Source organism: Piliocolobus tephrosceles, chromosome 5, assembly GCF_002776525.5.
Source record: "Piliocolobus tephrosceles isolate RC106 chromosome 5, ASM277652v3, whole genome shotgun sequence".
Classification (NCBI taxonomy): domain Eukaryota; kingdom Metazoa; phylum Chordata; class Mammalia; order Primates; family Cercopithecidae; genus Piliocolobus; species Piliocolobus tephrosceles.
This window is the reverse complement of record NC_045438.1, coordinates 107245520-107268070: the sequence shown is the minus strand read 5'-3', so window position 1 is coordinate 107268070 and position 22551 is coordinate 107245520. Positions and strand designations below refer to the sequence as shown.

The window sequence follows — 22551 nt, the reverse complement described above, 5'->3', positions numbered from 1 at the left end:
TTACGCCATTCTCCTGCCTCAGCCTCCCGAGTAGCTGGGACTACAGGCGCCCGCCACCTCGCCCTGCTCGTTTTTTGTATTTTTTAGTAGAGACGGGGTTTCACTATGTTAGCCAGGATGGTCTCGATCTCCTGACCTCGTGATCCGCCTGTCTCAGCCTCCCAAAGTGCTGGGATTACAGGCTTGAGCCACCACGCCCGGGCTTGAGCCTGCTTTTGAAAGTCTCAGGAACAGGACAGGAATACAGCTGTGTAAATATTACAGTAGATACATATCAATTGAGACAGGTCCCATGAAAGCATGGCTAACTGCTAGAGAATAGGTGACAGAAAAGGTCTTACTCAGTATTAATAAAGAAGGAGTGGGATCAGTGTTTTAAAATTCTGTATATGAGTGAAAACATGCAGTATTTGTCTTTCTGTGCCAGGTATATTTCATTTACAATAATGTCCTCCAGGTTCATGTATGTTGTTACAAATAACAGGAATTCATTCCTTTTTATGGCTGAAGAGTATTTCATTGTTTATGTATACTACATATTTTTTATTCATTCATCTCTTAAGTAAAATAAGCCAGACAGCAGGGAAGAGGGGATAGGAAAGATTGATTGATGGGTGAAAAGTTACAGTTAGAAAGGAAGAATAAATGTGGTGTCCTATCGCACAGTACAGTGACTGTAGTAAACAGTAAGGTATTGTATATTCAAAATAGCTAGAGGAGAAAATTTTGAATGTTTGCACCACAAAGAAATGATGAATGTTTGAGGTGATCTCTATGCTAATTATCCTGATTTGCTCATTACAAACGAATGAACAAACATGCTGTAATACAATATATTATGTAGTATAATGATACAATGTATTAATGTATCAAAATAGCACAAGACATAAATGTTGTAATTATGTGTAAATTAAAAATAAAACTAATAGAAAAAGAAAGAGTAAGGAATGTTTGTACCAGTTCGACAGAAGGCATTGAAATGTCATGTGCAATGGGATACTTGGTGAAAGAGTAGAGTATTTCCCAAGAGCTCTTCATGTGACTAGGGAAATTACTATAATCACCTTTTTAGAGTAACACTAATCCAATTACTAACTTCTTAAATTTTTGTTCAGATAGTCAAACTGTTTTTGTCCATCTTATTCATTTTACAAATATCTCCCCATCTAGTGAGAAGTAATGTAATTAATCTACCAAAACCTTACTAAAATCAATATGTTTGTTAATAATACTGTCTTTGATTGCTACTTGGTGTTCTCACTCAATTAATGATGATTCCAAGGAATCACAGAATAGATAGGAATTAGACACAGAATTCTCAAAAATAGCAGTGAAAAGTATCTCAAGAAATGATTTTTTTCATACTGGCAAATTTAAAAATGTTATATTGCTATAGAAACAAATAATGACTTTCATTTCAATTTATGTATTTCTTTCATGTACTTCTAACAGTTCTATTATATTTATAGAAGTTTCAAAATCTAATTTCTATTTTAAAATATTGAATACTAGAAAATTATTTTGAGATATCTTGCTTTTTCAGTGTTTTATGATAATCACCACCGACTGTCTCATTTTTTTCTAAATAGTAGTTTACTCATTTCCTTTATAGAACTTTCTCTCTCTCTCATTTTGAAAATCAGAAAATCATAACATATCTTGTCTTTTGTCACGCAAATTTTGTTTTCTATTAATACAAATGATTCTTTAGTGGTGTCATATCAATCAGTACCCAAGTACCCTAAAATCTGGAAATCTGGACCACTAAAAAACCAGAGATGCTCTTCATTAGTGATTATTGTCTGAGTCAATTTTCTCCATGCTATTTGCCAAATAGTACTTTTCTGACACCTTTGTTCTTCATTTACTAGTTGACATTCTACTTTTAGAAAGAGTATCTTCATTTATTCATTCATTTTTTCAATGATTTTTTATCAATATGGACTCGTGGATTTTTATTTTCTCAATGGATAAAATATATAATAATTACTATTTATTTTAATGTTTAATTTGTCAGAGATTTAGCTAAGGGAAGCTCTTCAAGCTGGCTTCTCTTTTCTTTTGACATATCCTCATTCTTTGATCATTCCCACTTTCTAGCACAGGTTTATCTTAATGCATTCTCTGTCCTAGATTTGGCATCAGCCATTTTTTTCAGGAGCCCTGGTTTCTTTAAGTGGAGAATATTACTTAGAAATTAAATTACTGATATGTCCATCACTATATGTATAAATATAGCTACATGTATGGATACATTGGCATATGTATGTACCCATATAGTTGTATGTATATAACTGTGTTTGTGTATACATACATAGTCTTTTTCTGTATCTTTGTGCATGTTTGTATTTGTGTGTGTTTGAAACACATATATAGGAATGCATGAGCTCATACCAAACACTCCAATCATAATTTAACACAACAGGGTTCATTTTAATCCGGTCTATTTCTTTATCTGAAATTATTTTTTTAAATAACAAGAAACATGATTTTCATTATCTTAAATATAGTTACTTACTTGTTCCATAAGTTAATGGGAAATTTTTGTGAAATGTCTTTTTGTCATGATGAAGATGTAGGTTTTGCCGAATGTTAATTTTTTTTTGTCTGTATAGTTATCTTGAAGATACACGAAGAGATTCAGATTTTGACACCTACCCAGAATTCTTGTTTTTTCAATTATGACTTCCTTCTGAATTGTGCCTTTGATAGTTTTTACTAAATGTTATATTCATTTTTTGCTTCCATGTCCATCCTTCAAATATATTTAGCCTAATTTAAAATGAACTTCTCAAAAAGTTCTGCTGCTTTGTTTGTTCTTTAACATTTATTGTGTAACTTATTTTATGAATCGCAAATACATACCTTACGCTTCTGATTTTGAAAGTGATGTCACACAGTAAATAAACATACATGTACTATCTCAAGACTTATGGAAGTTTATTTTTCTAAAGTTTTTGGCATACAGATAACTATGTGAAGAATTGTTTTTAATAATAAGAATTATAACGATCCTTTCTTCAAAGAATGCTTTGCTTCTATTTCAATAACCTCTCTTTCCTTTTTGCTCTTATTCCAAGACCATTATTTTTTTTCTCATTTTCTAAACTACTCCTGAAATCTGAACTTTTCAACATCGCAAAAATATGCTTTACTTTTACATAAAATGAATTCCAAGCATTATTAAATTTCAAGACTCTGTTAACCCACAGATGCCTGTTTAACTGGAATGTTGGGGGTCCCTGCTGTTAATAATGATGCAAAAAGGCCCTGGGATTTTAGAGTCCATTTGGAAGTTTTCTGAATGGCATCTAAAATTTTGTAGATATCAAAGAGAAAAATCATCAACCCACTATTAACAGCAGTCCTGGTGAAACAGTTTACAGAAAACATTCAACTTATGTTTCTTATTTTCCACCACGCTAAACAATATGAGGGCAAATTTGTGTGAAAATAACATTTGACTCTAAAACAGAGCATCTACCTTTAATCCTTGTCTCTGTTTTCCCAGAAAAATGTAAATGTTTGCATTTTCTCTTTTTCCTTGCCTCCCTCCACCTGCCCCACCCTGCTCTCTTCCTGTTCCCTGTCTCTTATAGGAAGGGCAAGCACAATGCTGAAGTACTTGGGATGTTTTCACTATGCACTTAACATTGGCCCTTCAAAACGTTAAAAAAAAAAAAAAAAGTGTATAGGGTATGTCTGAAAAGATCCCTACCAAATTTTTCCCCCTACTGGCCTCTGACTATAGTGTGCAATTACTTCAGCTTTGGCATAATTTTCATTTCACTATTACCTGCTGAGGGTCCCTTGATGCAAACTGCCTCTAATAAGGCTAGAGAAAAATTAAAAGTAAACCTGATTTTTATTAATGTCCTAAGGGATCCAGTCAAATGTACAGTAAGTATTGCATTTTATGTTAAATGTCCCTAAAGTATATTTTCCTTTGATAAATTCAATTTTAATAGCTTTTAAAATATACATATATAATAATATCTTCTATCTTGAGAGAACAATTAAGACCATGAAATATGTATTTTTGTTGAAATAAAAATTTCTCATTTAAATAAAAAGCTTTCACTTCAAAAGTTTTACTAGAATCAAACAAATATATTGTCAAAGTATTAAAATTATAATTCATATGTTTAATTTGGCATTGGTCTAAACTTTTTCAAATAGGTGTTCAAGATATTTTTCAATCACTAAGATACATTTTAACAGTGACTTCTCAAGAAAATTCAACATATTAAAATAGAGATAAGGAAGAATAACTATAATTTGCATAAAATGATATTGCCAAACTGAAAAAAGATGGAAAAATGCAAGATAATCACACAAATTTGTAGCCCGCAAATTAGCCACGATTACATTTAATTTACATTATTCTTGTATACTTTTTCTCTTATTGCAGATGAGAGAGGAATTAATAAGTAGATGTGTTATTTGTATGCTTCTGAAGAGTTATTTTAAAATGTAATTATTAAATAGATTGAATAGTATTACAAAATCCAAATATAGAACAGAATGTTTAATGAGAGTTTTGATTCTAAAATGTATTTGCAATAAGATTAAATCATACTTGTTTGAGTAGATATTTTTTAAAAGCTTACATTCAAAAGAAGAAAATGAAATTATAAAGTGTCACAGGTGAAACTTTCTGATAAGGACTTTTTAGCCTATGTTAAAGCAATTCTAATTTTGAAAGAATTTATATTACATTTTAAAGCATTTCTACTTTTTTGTGATATTATAATTGCATTCATGAACCACACTTCTTTATAATTAATGACAATTTTTACTTAGAACATGAATAATTATTTCATATTTGCAACATGTATTTATTATGTTATATATAAATATATGTCTACATTATTTATCATACTCACAATATGTCTTTATATGTTTTTATTATAATTGCATGTGGGTGTGAATCTGATTTGACACAGTGATGTTATAGTAAATTCTCTAGTAGAATAAACATCATTTGGATTGATGACTATTTCTAGGAAACAATTACAGAAGAGTAAACAGATTTTTGTCTTTTGGTGAAATGCATATTAACTAATCACTTTTAAATTTGTAACAGCGAAGAATTACTCAACTTGTGAACATCACAAACTGAATGGTCACAATATGCTTGTTGATAATGATCTGACTATGACAATCACATCAGCCAAGCTTTTGCAACATTTTCTTCTATGTTTTCTTTAAATGGACTAGCCACTGTTACTGTAATTGTTCTTGCAAATTCTATTTAGTTGTAAATTTTCAGTAGATAGATACTATTGTGAGTGACCTAAGTGAACTAGTAGCAATGACTTGAAAAGACATTAGTTGTATTGGATAACATATGCTATGAAGTGTCAGAAAAATGTAAATTCCAGTGTTCACTTTTGCAATGGATTTGTATATTAATTAGGGCTGTCATTCATGTGCCATTATATCTCAGCAAACTCATCTTTAAATCATGTTACTAGAGGTAAGTCTTAATTGTTGCAGGCCACAGTTTCAATAATCACAAGAGGGAATAGAATAGATTAAAAACATGAATCTAACTGTGAGGCATATATGTAGTAACTCTTGTTTTTAATATGTTTTTGTTTATGTGGCTACAGTTTAATTTACTTTAACTATAAAATTATTTGTTTTAAATGAGTTGGTAGATTACTTGAAATATTTTTAAAGAGTACTTAATCAATAAATTAAGTGTTTCAAAAAAATAAAAATTACTTTCTTTAAGAAGAGATAAGACAATCAAAAGTGACTACCTCATTTTCAGCTGCTAATTGATTTTTAATCTTTGAAAGATTTTAATTCATTGAAAATGGCTTTTATTATAATAATTTACACCAGATAATTTTCTAAGAATAGAATAATTAACACCTGTATGCCCATCACCCATATTTAAATCATCTTAGTATTGATTCATGTTGCTGAAAATTTTTTAAGGAAAACACACAAAACGTAGTTGATCTGTCACATATATGATATATATATGTGTGTGTGTATATATATGTGTGTATATATATCTGAGACCTGTCATAAATATGTATGCACACTCCTATGCATCCATTCAATTAATTATCCTCCATTCCTCTCTACTAGGAGCAAATTACTACTCTTAAGATGTTATGTATTTTTTAAAATATGTTTTAATACTTCACTAAATATGAATTACATATCATATTATTCTGAGACTTATTTTTTCAGTCAATTATACTTTTTAATAAATTTTTAAGTGATATACTTTTCTATAATTTACTCACAGTAAGTAATGTATAGATGCTTATGATTATGTTGCATTGTATTTGTTTTGTTTTCTAATGTTTACCAATTTCAAGATATTGGAAAGGAATCACCTTGTTCATATATCCTTGCTGATAGTGCTGGATGCTGCCATGGAATTGGGTTTCATGATATTAATTAAAATAGATCTAAGAATGCATAGACTATTGGATATGCTTGACAATCAGATGCAAAATGAGCAAATAAGCATATAAATCAGAGAAACAGAGTGGACATCAGTGGACTGATTCACAGATATTTATGGCAGAGGCTAATTGATGATGGGGTTTTAGAAATGAAATATATAAACAGTCTAGTTTTGGTGCTGCCTCATGTATATAGAATGAAATGTATAGTTCTTGAGGACAGAAACATAATTCAATTTGGCTTTGTAGGGATTCTCTGCCTCTTTCACAAATCTAAGACCAAAGTTATGTCACAGACTCAGTTACCCAACTGAAAATCAGGGTTTGCCTTCTTAAGAGGAATCTTCAATAGAGTCATAGGTATTTTATGTATCTTTTTGAAGTCTTCCTCAGAGGTATCTGAGGCTATTTACCAGTATGACTGTTCTCTGGTGAAAGAAAGATATTCAGACCTTTTAGAAGTTGCTGAATACTGGTTCTGAAAGTGTGCTTAACTTTACAATGCTACTAACCCACTAGTAGAAACAAATTATTGAGGTCAATTCAGATGAGATCACAAATACATCTTCTCTTTGATTTTGTTTTTTACCCATAGTTCTTGAATATACAGTGTAGTTGATATCTTTAGTAACAGCACAATTTCTACATTAGAGTAAGAGCTATTATAGAGGAAAATCCTATTGGAAGATCTTGTCCTGCCCCTATGGACCCGTGGAGATTAAACTGACAGCAATTTTGTATTCCTATGGTACTTGTAGTGATTGGTGTCCCCTGGAAAGGACTGAAAGTTGCAGGGGTGGTGGTTCCAAACATCCCTACTTATCTCACCAGATTGGACAATGTGAAAGCTAGGTAGGGCACAGAAAATGAGAGGAATGATAGAAAATGTTTGGAAACTTAAACAGGATCTGATGCAAATTTCACCAATTCTAAAGTTTGGATTTCTATGAAGATAGATAAACAGAGCTCCTGGTACCTGAGTCCAACTATGGCAGAGAAAATTAGTTATTTTGTGTTCTAATTAGTGCAGCTCCACTTGAATTTGTCAGAATGCCTTTTTAAAGATATTTCGAAAGACCTAAATAAAGAGATAACAATTTTTCTTAAATTGCCCTACACATTCAATGAAATTCCAATCAAAATTGCTTGTTTGAATGTACAACCAAAACAGCACGGTACTGGTACCAAAACAGAGGTATAGACCAATGGAACAGAACAGAGTCCTCAGAAATAATACCACTAATCTACAACCACCTGATCTTTGACAAACCTGACGAAAACAAGAAATGGGGAAAGGATTCCTTATTTAATAAATGGTGCTGGGAAAATTGGCCAGCCATAAGTAGAAAGCTGAAACTGGATCCTTTCCTTATTCCTTATATGAAAATTAATTCAAGATGGATTAGAGACTTAAATGTTAGACCTAATACCATAAAAACCCTAGAAGAAAACCTAGGTAATACCATTCAGGACATAGGCATGGGCAAGGACTTCATGTCTAAAACACAAAAAAGAATGGCAACAAAAGCCAAAATTGACAAATGGGATCTAATTAAAGTAAAGAGCTTCTGCACAGCAAAAGAAACTACCATCAGAGTGAACAGGCAACCTACAGAATGGGAGAAAATTTCTGCAATATACTCATCTGACAAAGGGTTAATATCCAGAACCTACAAAGAATTCAAACAAATTTACAAGAAAAAAACAAACAATGCCATCAAAAAGTGGGCAAGGGATATGAACAGACATTTCTCAAAAAAAGACATTCATACAGCCAACAGACACATGAAAAAATGCTCGTCATCTCTGGCCATCAGAGAAATGCAAATCAAAACCACAATGAGATACCATCTCACACCAGTTAGAATGGCAATCATTTAAAAGTCAGGAAACAACAGGTGCTGGAGAGGATGTGGAGAAATAGGAACAGTTTTACACTATTGGTGGGATTGTAAACTAGTTCAACCATTATGGAAAATAGTATGGTGATTCTTCAAAGATCTAGAACTAGAAGCACCATATGACCCAGCCATCCCACTACTGGGTATATACCCAAAGGATTATAAATCATGCTGCTATAAAGACACAGGCACATGTATGTTCATTGCAGCACTATTCACAATCGCAAAGACTTAGAATCAACCCAAGTGTCCATCAGTGACAGACTGGATTAAGAAAATGTGGCACATATACACCATGGAATACTATGCAGCCATAAAAAAGGATGAGTTTGTGTCCTTTGTAGGGACATGGATGCAGCTGGAAACCATCATTCTCAGCAAACTATCGCAAGAACAGAAAACCAAACACCACATGTTTTCACTCATAGGTGGGAACTGAACAATGAGATCACTTGGACTCGGGAAGGGGAACATCACACACTGCGGCCTATTATGGGGAGGGGGGAGGGGGGAGGGATTGCATTGGAGTTATACCTGATGTAAATGATGAGTTGATGGCTGCTGACAAGTTGATGGGTGCAGCACACCAATATGTCACAAGTATACATATGTAACAAACCTGCACGTTATGCACATGTACCCTAGAACTTAAAGTATAATAATAATAATAAAAAAAAAGAATACAAGTTGATTGTAACAGAAGAAATTGCCACAATATCTAAAGCTGCCTGAAGAAGATTAGGTAGCCCTACTAGTATTGAGATATTTCAAAGGTAAGTAATAAGATTTATGACACTAGCACATGGATGAGTAACTGAACTAAAGCAACAGAACAGAAATAGAGAAATAGACATATCCATATGTGGAAACATGACCTGCAACCAAGAAGGCACTACAGATCAGTGAGTAAATGATGAACTTAACATGTAACAGAAATGGCTCATTTATATAAAAAAATAAACGTAAGAATCTAGGTTTGTTTTTTAAGTGTGTAAAGAATGAGATAAGAATACTTTACACCCATACTCATACTTACACATACAATATGCCTGATGCATCTACATATAAAGAATATTTTAATTATTTCAAAAGGAAATATAGGGAGAAAAATCCTTTCATCTTAGTGTAAAGAAAAGTTAAATATAAGATGAAACTTGCAAACCATATACTAAGTAATAGATTAATTCAAATATATTAAAATTAAGTTTTAGTACATATAACTTATAAAGGTGAAGTGTCTATTTCAATAAGAACTTATATTCAATAAATACAACTAAGAAAGACATTTAAAAAATCATAGATAAGGATTCTTACAAAGCAATAAGAAGGAAAACATTAAAGAGCAGATGCTGACTCAGCAAGATGGCAGAATAGGAATTACTCAGGTCTGCATCTCCCAGAGAGACAAACGCAGGAAGCAGATGATTTCTGCATTTCCAATTGAGGTACCCAGTTCATATCCCTGTGACTGGTTAGACAGTGGGTGCAGCCCACAGAAAGCAAGCAGAAGCAGGGTGGGGTATTGCCTCACCTGGGAAGTGCAAGGGGTCAGGGGCCTCCCTCTCCTAACCAAGGGAAGCCTGGAGGGACCTTGCTGTGAGGGACAGTGCTATCTGGCGCAAATACTATGCTTTTCTCACGGTCATTGAAACCCACAGACCAGGAGGTTCCCTCAGGTGCCTATACCACGAGGACCCTGGGTTTCAAGCAAAAAACTGGGTGGCCGTTTGGGCAGACACCAAGCTAGCTGCGGGAGTATTTTTTTTCTTTTTTTTTTCTTCCGTATTCCAGTGGCACCTGAAACACCAGCAAGACAGAGCCCTTCATTCCCATGGAAAGGGGACTGAAGTCAGGGAGTCAAGCGGTCTTCCTTAGCAGATCCCACCCCTACAGAGCCCAGCAACCTAAGATCCACTGGCTTGAAATTGGCACTGCCACCACAGCAGTCTGAAGTCCACCTGGGATGCTGGAGCTTAGTTGAGGGAGGGGCGTCTGCCATTGCTGAGGCTTGAGTAGGGAGTTTTCCCCTCACAGTGTGAACAAAGCCACCAGGAAGTTTGGACTGGGAGGAGCCCACTATAGCACTTGAAAGCCACTGTAGCCAGACTGCCTCTCTAGAAACCTCTTCTCTGGACAGGGCATCTTTGAAAGAAAGGCAGTAGCCCCAGTCAGGAGCTTATGAATAAAACTCCCATATTCCTAGGACAGAGCACATGAGGGAAGGGACAGCTGCTGGAGCAGCTTTAGCAGACTTAAACGTTCCTGCTTGCCAGCTCTGAAGAGAGCAGCGGATCACCCAGCACAGTGCTCAAGCTCTCCTAAAGAACAGACTGCCTCAAATAGGTCCAGGGCCCAACAGGAGTCAACAGACACCTTATACAGGAGAGCTCTGGTTGGCATCTGGCGGGTGCTCCTCTGGGATGCAGTTCCAGAGGAAGGAGCAGGAAGCAATATTTGCTTTTCTGCAGGCTCCCTGGTGATACCCAGGCAAACAGGGTCTGGAGTGGACCTCCAGCAAACTCTAGCAGACCTGGAGAAGAGGGGCTTGACTGTTACAAGGAAATCTAACAGACAGAAAGCAATAGCATCAACATCAACAGAAAAGATGGCCATGCAGAAAGTCTCTCCAAAGGTCACCAACAGCAAAGACCAAAGGTAGATAAATCCACAAAGATGTGGAAAAACCAGCACAAAAAGGCTGAAAATTTAAAAAACTGGAATGCTTCTACTCCTCCAAAGGGTGACAATTTCTCACCAGTAAGGGAACAAAACTGCATGGAGAATGAGTTTGATGAATTGACAGAAGTAGGCTTTAGAAGGTGGGTAATAACAAACTCCTCCGAGCTAAAAAAGCGTGTTCTAACCCAATGCAAGGAAGCTAAGAACCTTGATAAAATGTTAGAGGAATAACCAGTTTAGAGAAGAACATAAATGACCTGATGAAGCTGAAAAACACAGCATGAGAACTTTGTGAAACATACACAAGTATCAATAGCTGAATAGATCAAGTTGAAGAAAGGATATCAGAGATTGAAAATCAACTTAATGAAATAAAGCAAGAAGACAAGATCGGGGAATAAAGAATGAAAAGGAACAAACAAAGCCTACAAGAAATACGGGATTATGTGAAAAGACTAAACCTACATTTGACTGGTGTACCTGAAAGTGACAGGGAGAACTGAACTAAATTGGAAAACATACTTCAGGATATTAGCCAGGAGAACTTCCCCACCTAGCAAGGCAAGCCAATATTCAAATTCAGGAAATACAGAGAACACCACAAAGATACTCCTCAAGAAAAGCAACCCCAAGACAAATAATCATCAGGTTCTCCAAGGCTGAAATGAAGGAAAAAATCTTAAGGGCAGCCAGAGGGAAAGGTCAGGTTATCCACAAAGGGAATCCCATGAGACTAACAGTGGATCTCTCTGCAGAAAACCTACAAGCCAGAAAAGAGTGGGGACCAATATTTAACATTCTTAAAGAAAAGAATTTTCAACCCAAAATTTCATATCCAGCCAAACTAAGGTTCATAAGTGAAGGAGAAATAAAATCCATTACAGTCAAGAAAATGCTGGGGGATTCTGTCACCATCAGGCCTGCCTTACAGGAACTCCTGAAGGAAGCACTAAATATGGAAAGGAAAAACAGGTACCAGCCCCTGCAAAAACAAACCAAAATGTAAAGACCATCGACACTATGAAGAAACTGCATCAACTAATGGGCAAAATAACCAACTAGCATCATAATGACCGGATCAAATTCACACGTAACAAAATTAACCTTATATGTAAATGGGCTAAATGCCCCAATTGAAAAGCACAGACAGGCAAATTGTATAAAGAGTCAAAAACCATCAGTGTGCTGCTGTATTCAGGAGATGCATCTCATATGCAAAGATACATATAAGCTCAAAATAAAGGGATGGTTGAATATTTACCAACAAATGGAAAGCAAAAAAAAAAAAAAAAAAAAAAAAAGACTGATAAAACAGACATTAACCAACAAAAATCAAAAAGACAAAGAATGACATTACATAATGGTAAAGGGATCAATGTAACAACAAGAGCTAACTATACTAAATATATATGCACCCAATACAGGAGCACCCATATTCATAAAGCAAGTACTTAGAGACTTACAAAGAGACTTAGACTCCAACACAGTAATAGTGGGAGACTTTAACACCGAACTGTCAATATTAGACAGATCAATGAGACAGAAAATTAACAAGGACATTCAAGATATGAGCTCAGCTCTAGACCAAGTGGACCTAATAGATATCTACAGAACTCTCAACCCCAAATCAACAGAAAATACATTCTTCTCAGCACCAGTAGCACTTATTCTAAAATTGACCACATAATTGGAAGTAAAACACTCCTCCATAAATGCAAAAGAACGAAAATCACAACAAACAGTCTCTCAGACCACAGTGCAACAAATTAGAACTCAGGATTAAGAAACTCACTCAAAATGGCACAACTACATGGAAACTGAACAACTTGCTCCTGAATGACTACTGGGTAAATAACAAAATCAGGCAAGATAAAGAAATAAAGCGTATTCAAATAGGAAGAGAGAAAGTCAAGTTATCTCTGTTTGCAAACGACATGACTGTATATTTAGAAAACCCCATCGTCTCAGCCCAAAAATTCCTTAAGCTGATGAGCAACTTCAGCAAAATCTCAGGATACTAAATCAATGTGCAAGAATCACAAACATTCCTATTATAATAGACATTAATAGACAAACATTAATAGACAGAGAACCAAATCATGAATAAACTCTCATTCATAATTGCTACAAAGAGAATAAAATACCTAGGAATACAACTTACAAGTGATGTGAAGAACCTCTTCAAGGGGAACTATAAACCTCTGCTCAAGGAAGTAAGAAAGGAAACACAGAAAAATGAAAAAAAAAAAAAAAAAATTCCATGCTCATGGGTAGGAAGAATCAATATGGTGAAAATGACCATACTGCCCAAAGTAATGTATAGATTCAATGCTATTCCCATCAAGCTACCATTGACTTTCTTCCATTATTGGAAAAAAAAAAAAAAAAAACTTTAAATTTCATATGGAACCAAAAAAGAGCCCGTATACCCAAGACAATTCTAAGCAAAAGATCGAAGCTGGAGGCACCACGCTACCTGACTTCAAACTATACTACAAGGCTACAGTAACCAAAACAACATGATACTGGTACCAAAACGGATATAGAGATCAATGGAACAGAACAGAAGCCTCAGAAATAGCGTCACACATCTACAACTATCTGATCTTCAACAAACCTGACAAAAACAAGCCATGGGGAAAGGATTCCCTATGTAATAAATGGTGCTGGGAAAACTGGCTAGCCATATGCAGAACTCTGAAAATGGACACCTTCGTTGCACATTATACAAAAATTAACCCAAGATGGATTAAAGATTAAAATGTAAGACCTAAAATCATAAAAACTCTGGAAGAAAACCTTGGCAATACCATTCAGGACATAGGCATGGGCAAAGACTTCATGACTAAAACGCCAAAAGCAATGGCAACAGAAGTCAAAATTGACAAATGGGATCTAATTAAACTAAAGAGCTTCTGCACAGCAAAAATAATAATAATAATACAAATATATATATATATATATATATAAATCATCAGAGTGAACAGGCAACCTGCAGAATGGGAGAAAATTTTGCAATGTATCCATCTGAGAAATGGCCAATATCCAATAGCCATAATCTACAAGAAACTTACACAAATTTACAAGAAAAAAAAATCCCATCAAAAAGTGAGTGAAGGATACGAACAGACACTTTTCAAAAGAAGACATTTATGCAGCCAACAAACATGAAAAAAAGCTCATCATCACTGGTCATTAGAGAAATACAAATCAAAACCACAATGAGATGCCATCTCATGCAAGTTAGAATGGTGATCATTAAAAAGTCAGGGAACAACAGCTGCTGGAGAGATGATGGAGAAAATGTGGAGAAATAGGAATGCTTTTACACTGTTGGTGGGAGTGCAAATTAGTTCAATCATTGTGGAAGACAGTGTGGTGATTCCTCAAGGATCTAGAACTAGATATACCATTTGAGCCAGCAATCAATTACTGGGTATATACCCAAAGGATTATAAATCATTCTGCTACATTGTGTGTATATTGCAGCACTATTCACAATAGCAAAGACTTGGAATGAACCGAAATGCCCATCAATGTTATACTGGATAAAAAAGGAAATGTGGCACATATACACCATGAAATATTATGCAGCTATAAAAAAAGAATGAGTTAATGTCCTTTGCAGGGATATGGATGAAGCTGGAAACCATCATTCTCAGCAAACTAACACAAGAAGAGAAAACCAAACACTGCACGTTCTCACTTATAAGTGGGAGTTGCACAATGAGAATACATGGACACAGGGAGGGGAACATCACACACTGGGGCCTGTTGAGGGGCAAGGGGATAGCATTAGGAGAAATACCTAATGTAGTTGATGGGTTGTTGGTTACAGCAAACCACCATGGCACGTGTATACCTATGTAACAAACTTGCACATTCTGCCCATGTATCCCAGAACTTAAAGTAAATAAATACATATATAGGTAGATCCCATAATTAGGCATTTCTAGAAAGGCCAAATTAAACATCTCAAAATGTACATAAAATTGTTAAACTTCATATTATTATAAGAATGCAGGGAGACTACAATAAGATATAACTTTACATACAGCTTAAGATGGAACATTCTGAAAATGCCAATAAAAACATTTATTCCCCGCTAAGAGTACAAAAATTGTATTTTTCAAAAGAAATGAAACAAAATATAGATGTGATTTAGCAAACGTCACCATGTTTACCCAATGGTTCAACAATTCTACTTCTATGTATGTAACCTCGGATATACTAGTACTTGTGTATTTAGAGAAATATTTGAAAACTTTAATATCATTGTAGGTAAGACAAAAGAAGCAAATAGTCCAAATATCTATAATCCGTAGAAAGATAAATTTTGGCATATATTTAATATAAAATATTATATAAAAGGTAAAAATGAGCAACAGATACATGCATCAACAGGAATGGCAAAATATTATGTTCAACAACAATTTCCAGAGACTATACACAATATTGTTTTGCTTATATTAACATGGAAACTAAAGAACACTTTGTTCAGACACACATACAAATGGTACTATAAACTAACAGCAAGAGTTGTAAACAAAAATTTGAGATTTTTGACATAAGTGATTGGATGGGAGAAATGAGGATGTACTGGTACAAGCACAAATGTATCAGTAGTGATCTGCTGCCTTAGTTATATAATGGGCACATGTGTGCTCACTTTATGATTTGCTGAATTATACATATCAAATAATTAATTTAATAAAAAGTAGCTTCTCACCTGTTTGTCAGATCCACACATGTCCCATTATTTTTACAAGGTTCAGAGGAACATTCATTAATTTCAATTTCACACAGAGATCCAGAAAACCCAGGTCTGCAAATACACCTTTTAAATAAAAAATTTGGTAACTCCATTAGTATAGATGTATAAAATCAATGCTTCAACTAATTGTAGCATGGCAAGTTTTTAATAAGTATAAATGTTGCTTAATTCACCAATTAAAATTCTATACCTATATACATCTAGACACATAAACATGTATTTAGATACTTTTTAGTTTCCTGTACCTGAAATTGTTGACCATATCTTCACAGTCACCATAATCCTGGCAGGAAAGGAAGAGGCACTCTTTCACATCAATTTCACAGTGTTTACCTTCAAATTCTGCAAAGAGTATGAGATGAGTATGGATGAGCAATCCTTGTTAGAAAGTAAAAAAATCAGAATCAGTGGTAGTCTAAAGAATACATTCATAATGGAGGTTAAAAAGGGAAAAAGAAAATAATCTCGAGCTTCTCATAAAACTCCATTTCACATAATGTGTGCATAAAAACATACCAGTTTCTAGATTAATCAGTTTAAATGAAAGATTCAAGGGAGGAATACTCTACTAAATCCTCTGAGAAGGTAGATATGTTGCTAATGTTGCTGTTGTTTTAAAGTATTTAAATGTCTGAACAAGAAGAACTGAAATGATCTGGAAAGCAAATGAATTAATGTGATGACCAATCTTAAAGTAAAATTGAGCTTCAATGATCAAATTTATTCAAGGCAGTTAGCAGATGAGGCAAATTACTTAATTGCTTTTTATATCTAAGTGATTCAAAGAAAACAAATTATTTTGATTCATAGCTACATAATCAGTCATCCATTTAAACACACGCCAGTTATATTAAAAAAAATGAACGTGAAAGAAAATTATACAGGCTGATAAAAAAACAGTTGTAATTACTTCAACTCATTTGTGTCAGAAAAAACCTGCATGTAATCACGTTTTACAATACAATGAAATATATTAATATTTATAATAAACAGTTAAACAATTCTATGGTTATATATTGACTACGTATAATAAAGTATATGCTTAAAACCATTTTTCTTGTTCATATTTTTTCTGTACTAATTCAAACATGTAAGAAATAAGATTTCCCTTTATTTTGCTTTTTCAGTGATATTACCAAGCCCTAAATAAGTTCAGCCACATTATACAATACTCTAAATGTCAATATGCAATCAGGCTAATTTAGTTTGAGGAACAAAGAGTCATTCAAGTTATTTTAAGGAAACTATTCATTGTTGGCATACACATAGACTGGAATTGGAACTAAGAAGCATTTAAAGGGAAGCATAGTCTAGCTATCCAGGAATGGCTGTCTTCCTTTCATAGTGCCTGTCCTTTATCCTTCTCGTATCACTTTTTCTTCTCTTTCTATCACAAATATCTCAACATGTTCAGTTTCAAATCACTTGTAATATTGGCATGCAAATGATATAGCACAGTTTTCTTGGTCTCTGTCTATATTATGACATTTCAGCTTCAGCATCAACTGTTCAATGAAAAATTCTCTCAGTATTTTGTCACTCAGATTCCCATCATAGAACATGGAATTGACTGACCTACTTCATCTTTTCATATCATACCATGCCACAGTCAATGCCATTCTCTGTGGTGTCTACCACTGGATCAAACTCCAAACCTGCCTCCCATTGCAATGTAACAGGGAGGCTTGGTGTTACACCTTATGAAATCTGGCTGCCTCCTTGGTAGGATATAACATGGAAAACTAAAAGTTACATAATCCAAAAGAAAACAGAAAAGAAAATTAAAGTACAGATATAACAAATAAAAAACAAATAGCTAGATGGTGTATTTATAGCCACACATATCAAAAATTATATTAAATATGATTTTTAAAAACTCCAATTTGAAAGTAGAAGCAGACTAAATAACAGAAGAAACTACATGATATCTAAAAGAAATTTATTTAAAACATAACAACAATGATAGGTAAACATTTAAAAGATGGAATGATCACCCACTATGAAACACTAATTGTGAGTAAGCCACGATACTTATGTGACTAGCAGACTAGGTATTCTTCAGGACAAGCAATATTTTTAATGTGCTTTATTTTTCTTACTCATTTCTCACAGCCTGCAAATGAATCTCTGAAGTTACACTTTTGTAGTTCGTTCATACACTAGATGTTGTATCCTCAGTATTAGAAACAAAGTTAAAATGAATTACTTCCAAGTTAATACGGCTCTCCTCACTTTAGGTGAGCAACTTGTAATTGTTCCAACATGCTTCATCATTCTTTAATCACCATTGCTGTTTTCTATATTTAGGTTGTAAATGCCACAGTACAGATATAAACAACTTAGATTCTATTTTCAAAAGATGTTTAATTCTTTAAGTATTTGATTGAGGTTAGATTTTTCACAAGTTAAAAATTTAAAAAGTTGAGTGCATTTCACCATTCCTACTTTAAGCCTGGTTAGTTTTCTCTGGGAGGCAGGGCATTTTGACACTAAAATGATTCTTAGAAATGTTCTTTTGAGGCAGTGGAACTCAGGGACACTGACTGGCTATAAAGAAGTATGAGTGAGTCTCCATGATTTCAGCTGTGCTGATGAATTAGAACACTCAAGGCTCAGGACCTTGGGTAGTTCACAGGATAACCTTGTTTCCCATGATTTTGTCATATTCATTAAATTTGACATTTCTGAGATGGAGTTTTGTTACCAACTAGCAACATATGTCAATGGGTTGAGGAAATGAGATTGCTGAAATGCAGTAGACATTGGGAGAAAAAATAAAGTACATGTGGATTGCATTCAAAATAAAGCAAAGCTTTGCTGAGAGAGCTTATGTTTTACAGATTTTAAGAGTGAAGTGGGCCGGGCGCGGTGCCTCAAGCCTGTAATCCCAGCACTTTGGGAGGCCGAGACAGGCGGATCACGAGGTCAGGAGATCGAGACCATCCTGGCTAATACGGTGAAACCCCGTCTCTACTAAAAAAAAAAAAAAAAAAAAAATACAAAAAAAAAAAAAAAAAGAGTGAAGTGTGCATACAGTCACGTGCTGCATAACAACATTTTGGTCAATGACAGACCACATTTTTAGCGACAATGATCTTCAAAGATTATAATGGACCTGTAAATGCAGTAGGGTATCTCATCTAGGTTTGTGTCAGGACACTCTATGTTGTTCACACAACAAAATTGCCTAGTGATACATTTCTCAGGATATATCCCCTTTTTTAAGCAATACATGACTGTATACTTAATCCCAAACTACATATTCTATAATCCTTGGTGTTAGAAGTTGTCATTCATTTCTGTGAAAGGTTCTTGTTTTGAATATATGAAGTTACAGGTAAGAAACTATGCAAAAAGAAAGTTTAGTATTACTAATATTATGCTGTCCCCCTGTTCTTTATTCCTACTCAGAACTATTCGGTTGACCCTACTTAGCTAACTACAGTGAGGATCTTCACATGCATTAAAAGTGAAGCATTCTCAAATGGATACTGTCTTGGTCCTTTTCTTATACTGTCTCATCTGTGTATGATAATACATATGAATGGTTAGTAAATGATATTTTTATACTTCTGCCCTTGTTCTTCCAAAATATACAAAATTACATTTTAAAGCCTACTGCACAAATATAAGATCTAAATCAATCTGGATTATAGGTATTATTTTTTAAAATTAATCAATATTTTTCCTTTCTAACAAATTCAGCCTTTTTGCAGTTTATGCTCTAGAAGGTAATGTTTGGAACAGAGTACAATAATGAAATTTTCATTAAAAAAATTTTACATAGCATTTTATTGTTCAGGACTATATTTTAACAATCTCCACTTCAGAGCTGGTATTAGTTGGAGTAATTTGAAATGAATGTAAATAGGGAAAAAACTAGCATATATCATAGCATGAATTCAAACAAGGTAGTTAAAAATAATACATTTTTAAATAAAAACTCAAACACTTAAAAATGTTTCTCTTTCAAATGTATTAAATGTATTATTTCTATTTATTCTTAAATAATCTAATTTCTCTGGATTTAAAAGCTTGATAAAAAGAAAACAAAAAACACCTCAGAAGTTTCTCTTAGCAAGTCAGATTTTTTAAATTTTATTTTATTGAAAAATATTTGTATTCAAATATTAAGATTTTCTAAAATAATCAATATAAGTAATTCTTCAAATTTAACTTTAAAAACTATGAAATATGAATATATAGAACTAATATTTCCAATAGTCCCTAATAAGATGTTTAATACCTATTTTTAAAGTGAACTTAAAAAAAAGAAAAGCTAATATTTTAGAATGTAATAAATATTTAACATGTTTTGTTTAATTATGTGTGTATTTTCTTTAAGGAATTTTCTAAATTCAAATTTCTACAGCTATTAACCTTAATAGGTATGTACTACAACATGTGTACCTGTTTTTAATTGTCAACAGGAGTAATTTCTAATTTATACAAACTATTTTGTCAAATGACACATTTATTTGGTATTTGTACTTGTATACCTTAGGTAATGTAGAATTAACATAATGATAGTATATATACTGGAGTAATAGACACATTTAAATGCAACTACTTGTCTCCTGTGATACTACAATTCCATCAAGCTTAGGATCCCAATTGTAAATCAATAGCACATGTAAATGATCTGATTCTGCTTTCACTACAGCTCTTGCAAGGTATCTTTGCCACATTTTAATCCTGTCATTTAAAGAAACGTCTGCTTCTCTCACCTTGAAGACATACAAAGTGGCTGTTTTAGAAACTAAGCTCTTTAGATTAAATTAAGAAGTATTTGATACGGTAATTTTTTGCCTATAAACTGAGAAATAGATAATTCAAAGAAGAAACAAAAAGAACCATTCATAAAAAGACCATTAGAAGAAATGATTTAATTCTTGACATATTTCTAGGCTACACACACACATGCTAACATAATAATTCTACTGTATGCTACAAATACACACACTCGCATGCATTTCATCTGAAGTCCTCTCTATCTTCTTAATCTTCATGTGGTTTTGTGGGTTTTATTATTATTATTATTATTTTGTTAGAGACAAGGTCCTGCTCTGTTGCCCAAGATGAAGTTCTCACTGTAACCCTAAACTCCTGGGTTCTAATGATCCCTCCTGCTTTAGACTCCTGAGCAGTTAGGACTGCAGGCATGAACCACCACACACTGTAAGTTTTTAAAAATTAATTTGTAGAGATAGATATGTTGACCAGGCTTGTCTGGAGCTCTTGGCCTCAAGTAATCCTCCTGCCTTAGTCTCCCAAAGTGCTGGGATTACAAGTGTGAGCTATTGTGCCTGGCCCTCAAGTGATAAAATTTGTATTTTATTTCTACCAGCTTGAAGTTGAAACCAGTTTATTCAACCTTTCCCATTTAAATTAACTCTTTGCCTTCACATTATGTCTTAGCCATTACTCTACTGGCCATAAACAATATAAACAAAAACATTAACTTAGTTAGGAAGTGAGATTTATTGGTAACCTGGCTGAGAGGTGTATCAGGCAGTTCACAAAATTGAAGTAAGAACTGTAAGTTCCTCCAGGATTCCTTCTTTCCCAAACAATTCTATCCTACTATATACATATCATCTCCACATGAAGAGAACATGGTCGTTGACTGTACCAATTGAAAACATCTGGCAGAAAGAGAAGGCCTCTTCTCTCAGCATCAATTCCAAAGAAGGGGTCTGAATGCCAATATTTCAGTCACATGCATGCCCAGACTTAGGTAAACCATAGTTACCAGGGGATGGAATTTACTATGTGTCTTAGCTTGAGTTCTTAAAAAAAAAAAAGTCTGGGGCAATGATTTTCTCACAAGAAGTTTATTTGAGAGGTCATCCCACATCCCAGGAATTATTGCAAGGGAGTGGAAAATAAAGCAGGGAAGGGAGTGGTTTAATGAGCACATAATTGTTGTGGGCAACTGAGGCTTCATATGCTGGAGACCCTCTTATAAATCATGCAGAACATAACTAAAAGTTGTCAACAGAAATGAGAAAGCAATATTATGTATCCACAACTTGTCATCCCTTGTGCATATTTCTGGCATAAATGTGGAAGTGATGCAGGATTTTTCTCAGCCCATTTGCCAGACTTGTGGGAAGGGTGCCCCATCTACTGGGTCCACTATGCTCAAGCCTTTGGGGGAGGGAGCACGTGAGCCAGTGAGTGCAGGACCTCACTGGCCACTAATGTGCTTGTGACGCTGAAGCCCCAGAGGGGACGTTACAGTGCTCCTTTAGTTCCACCATTCACGGACAGCAGTGTGTTAGCAGCTCAGCTGGTCCCTTGTCTCATCACATGGGTGGCTGCCCTCTGCCAGGGAGGGCAAAGGGCTGGTTGGACAGCCTTTCTGGGTACCCGTACTCAGAGGGTCCCAAGCTCTTGTCTGGTGTCCAAGAAGAATGAGGTCATGCAGATGTCTGAAGGGTGGTGAAGGTGGAGAATTGTATTGAGTGATGAAAACAGGTCTCAGAGGAGAGGGGAGCTTGAGAGGGTATAAGTAGGACAGGTTGTCTTCCTGTACAACCTGAAGGCAGGCTGTCTCTTCCCCAAAGTCAGGCCATCTCATCTTCTACTGACTGAGTCTGGGGTTTTTATAGACACAGGATGGGGAGTGTGCGCTGATTGGTTTGTGAGTATGCAAAAGTTAAAATGAAGACAAGACTCAAAGGTGGGTACAACAGTGAGGAAAACCAATTAGGAAAGGGTAAGTGTATGTAAAATAGGTGAAGGGTGGGGATCAATCAGAGGA

At 34.5% G+C, this 22551-nt stretch overlaps 1 protein-coding gene across 1 annotated transcript in view; it reads right to left on the bottom strand.

The window, feature by feature from the left end:
* EYS (eyes shut homolog) overlaps positions 1–22551 on the bottom strand; it is a 1801461-nt gene that overhangs the window by 1204031 nt on the left and 574879 nt on the right. Inside the window, exons 12-13 of the mRNA XM_026455461.1 lie at positions 16031–16127; positions 15741–15848 (exon numbers count right to left, since the gene is read on the bottom strand). Coding sequence (XP_026311246.1) covers positions 15741–15848; positions 16031–16127 — 205 coding nt within the window. The remainder of the gene's footprint in view (positions 1–15740; positions 15849–16030; positions 16128–22551) is intronic.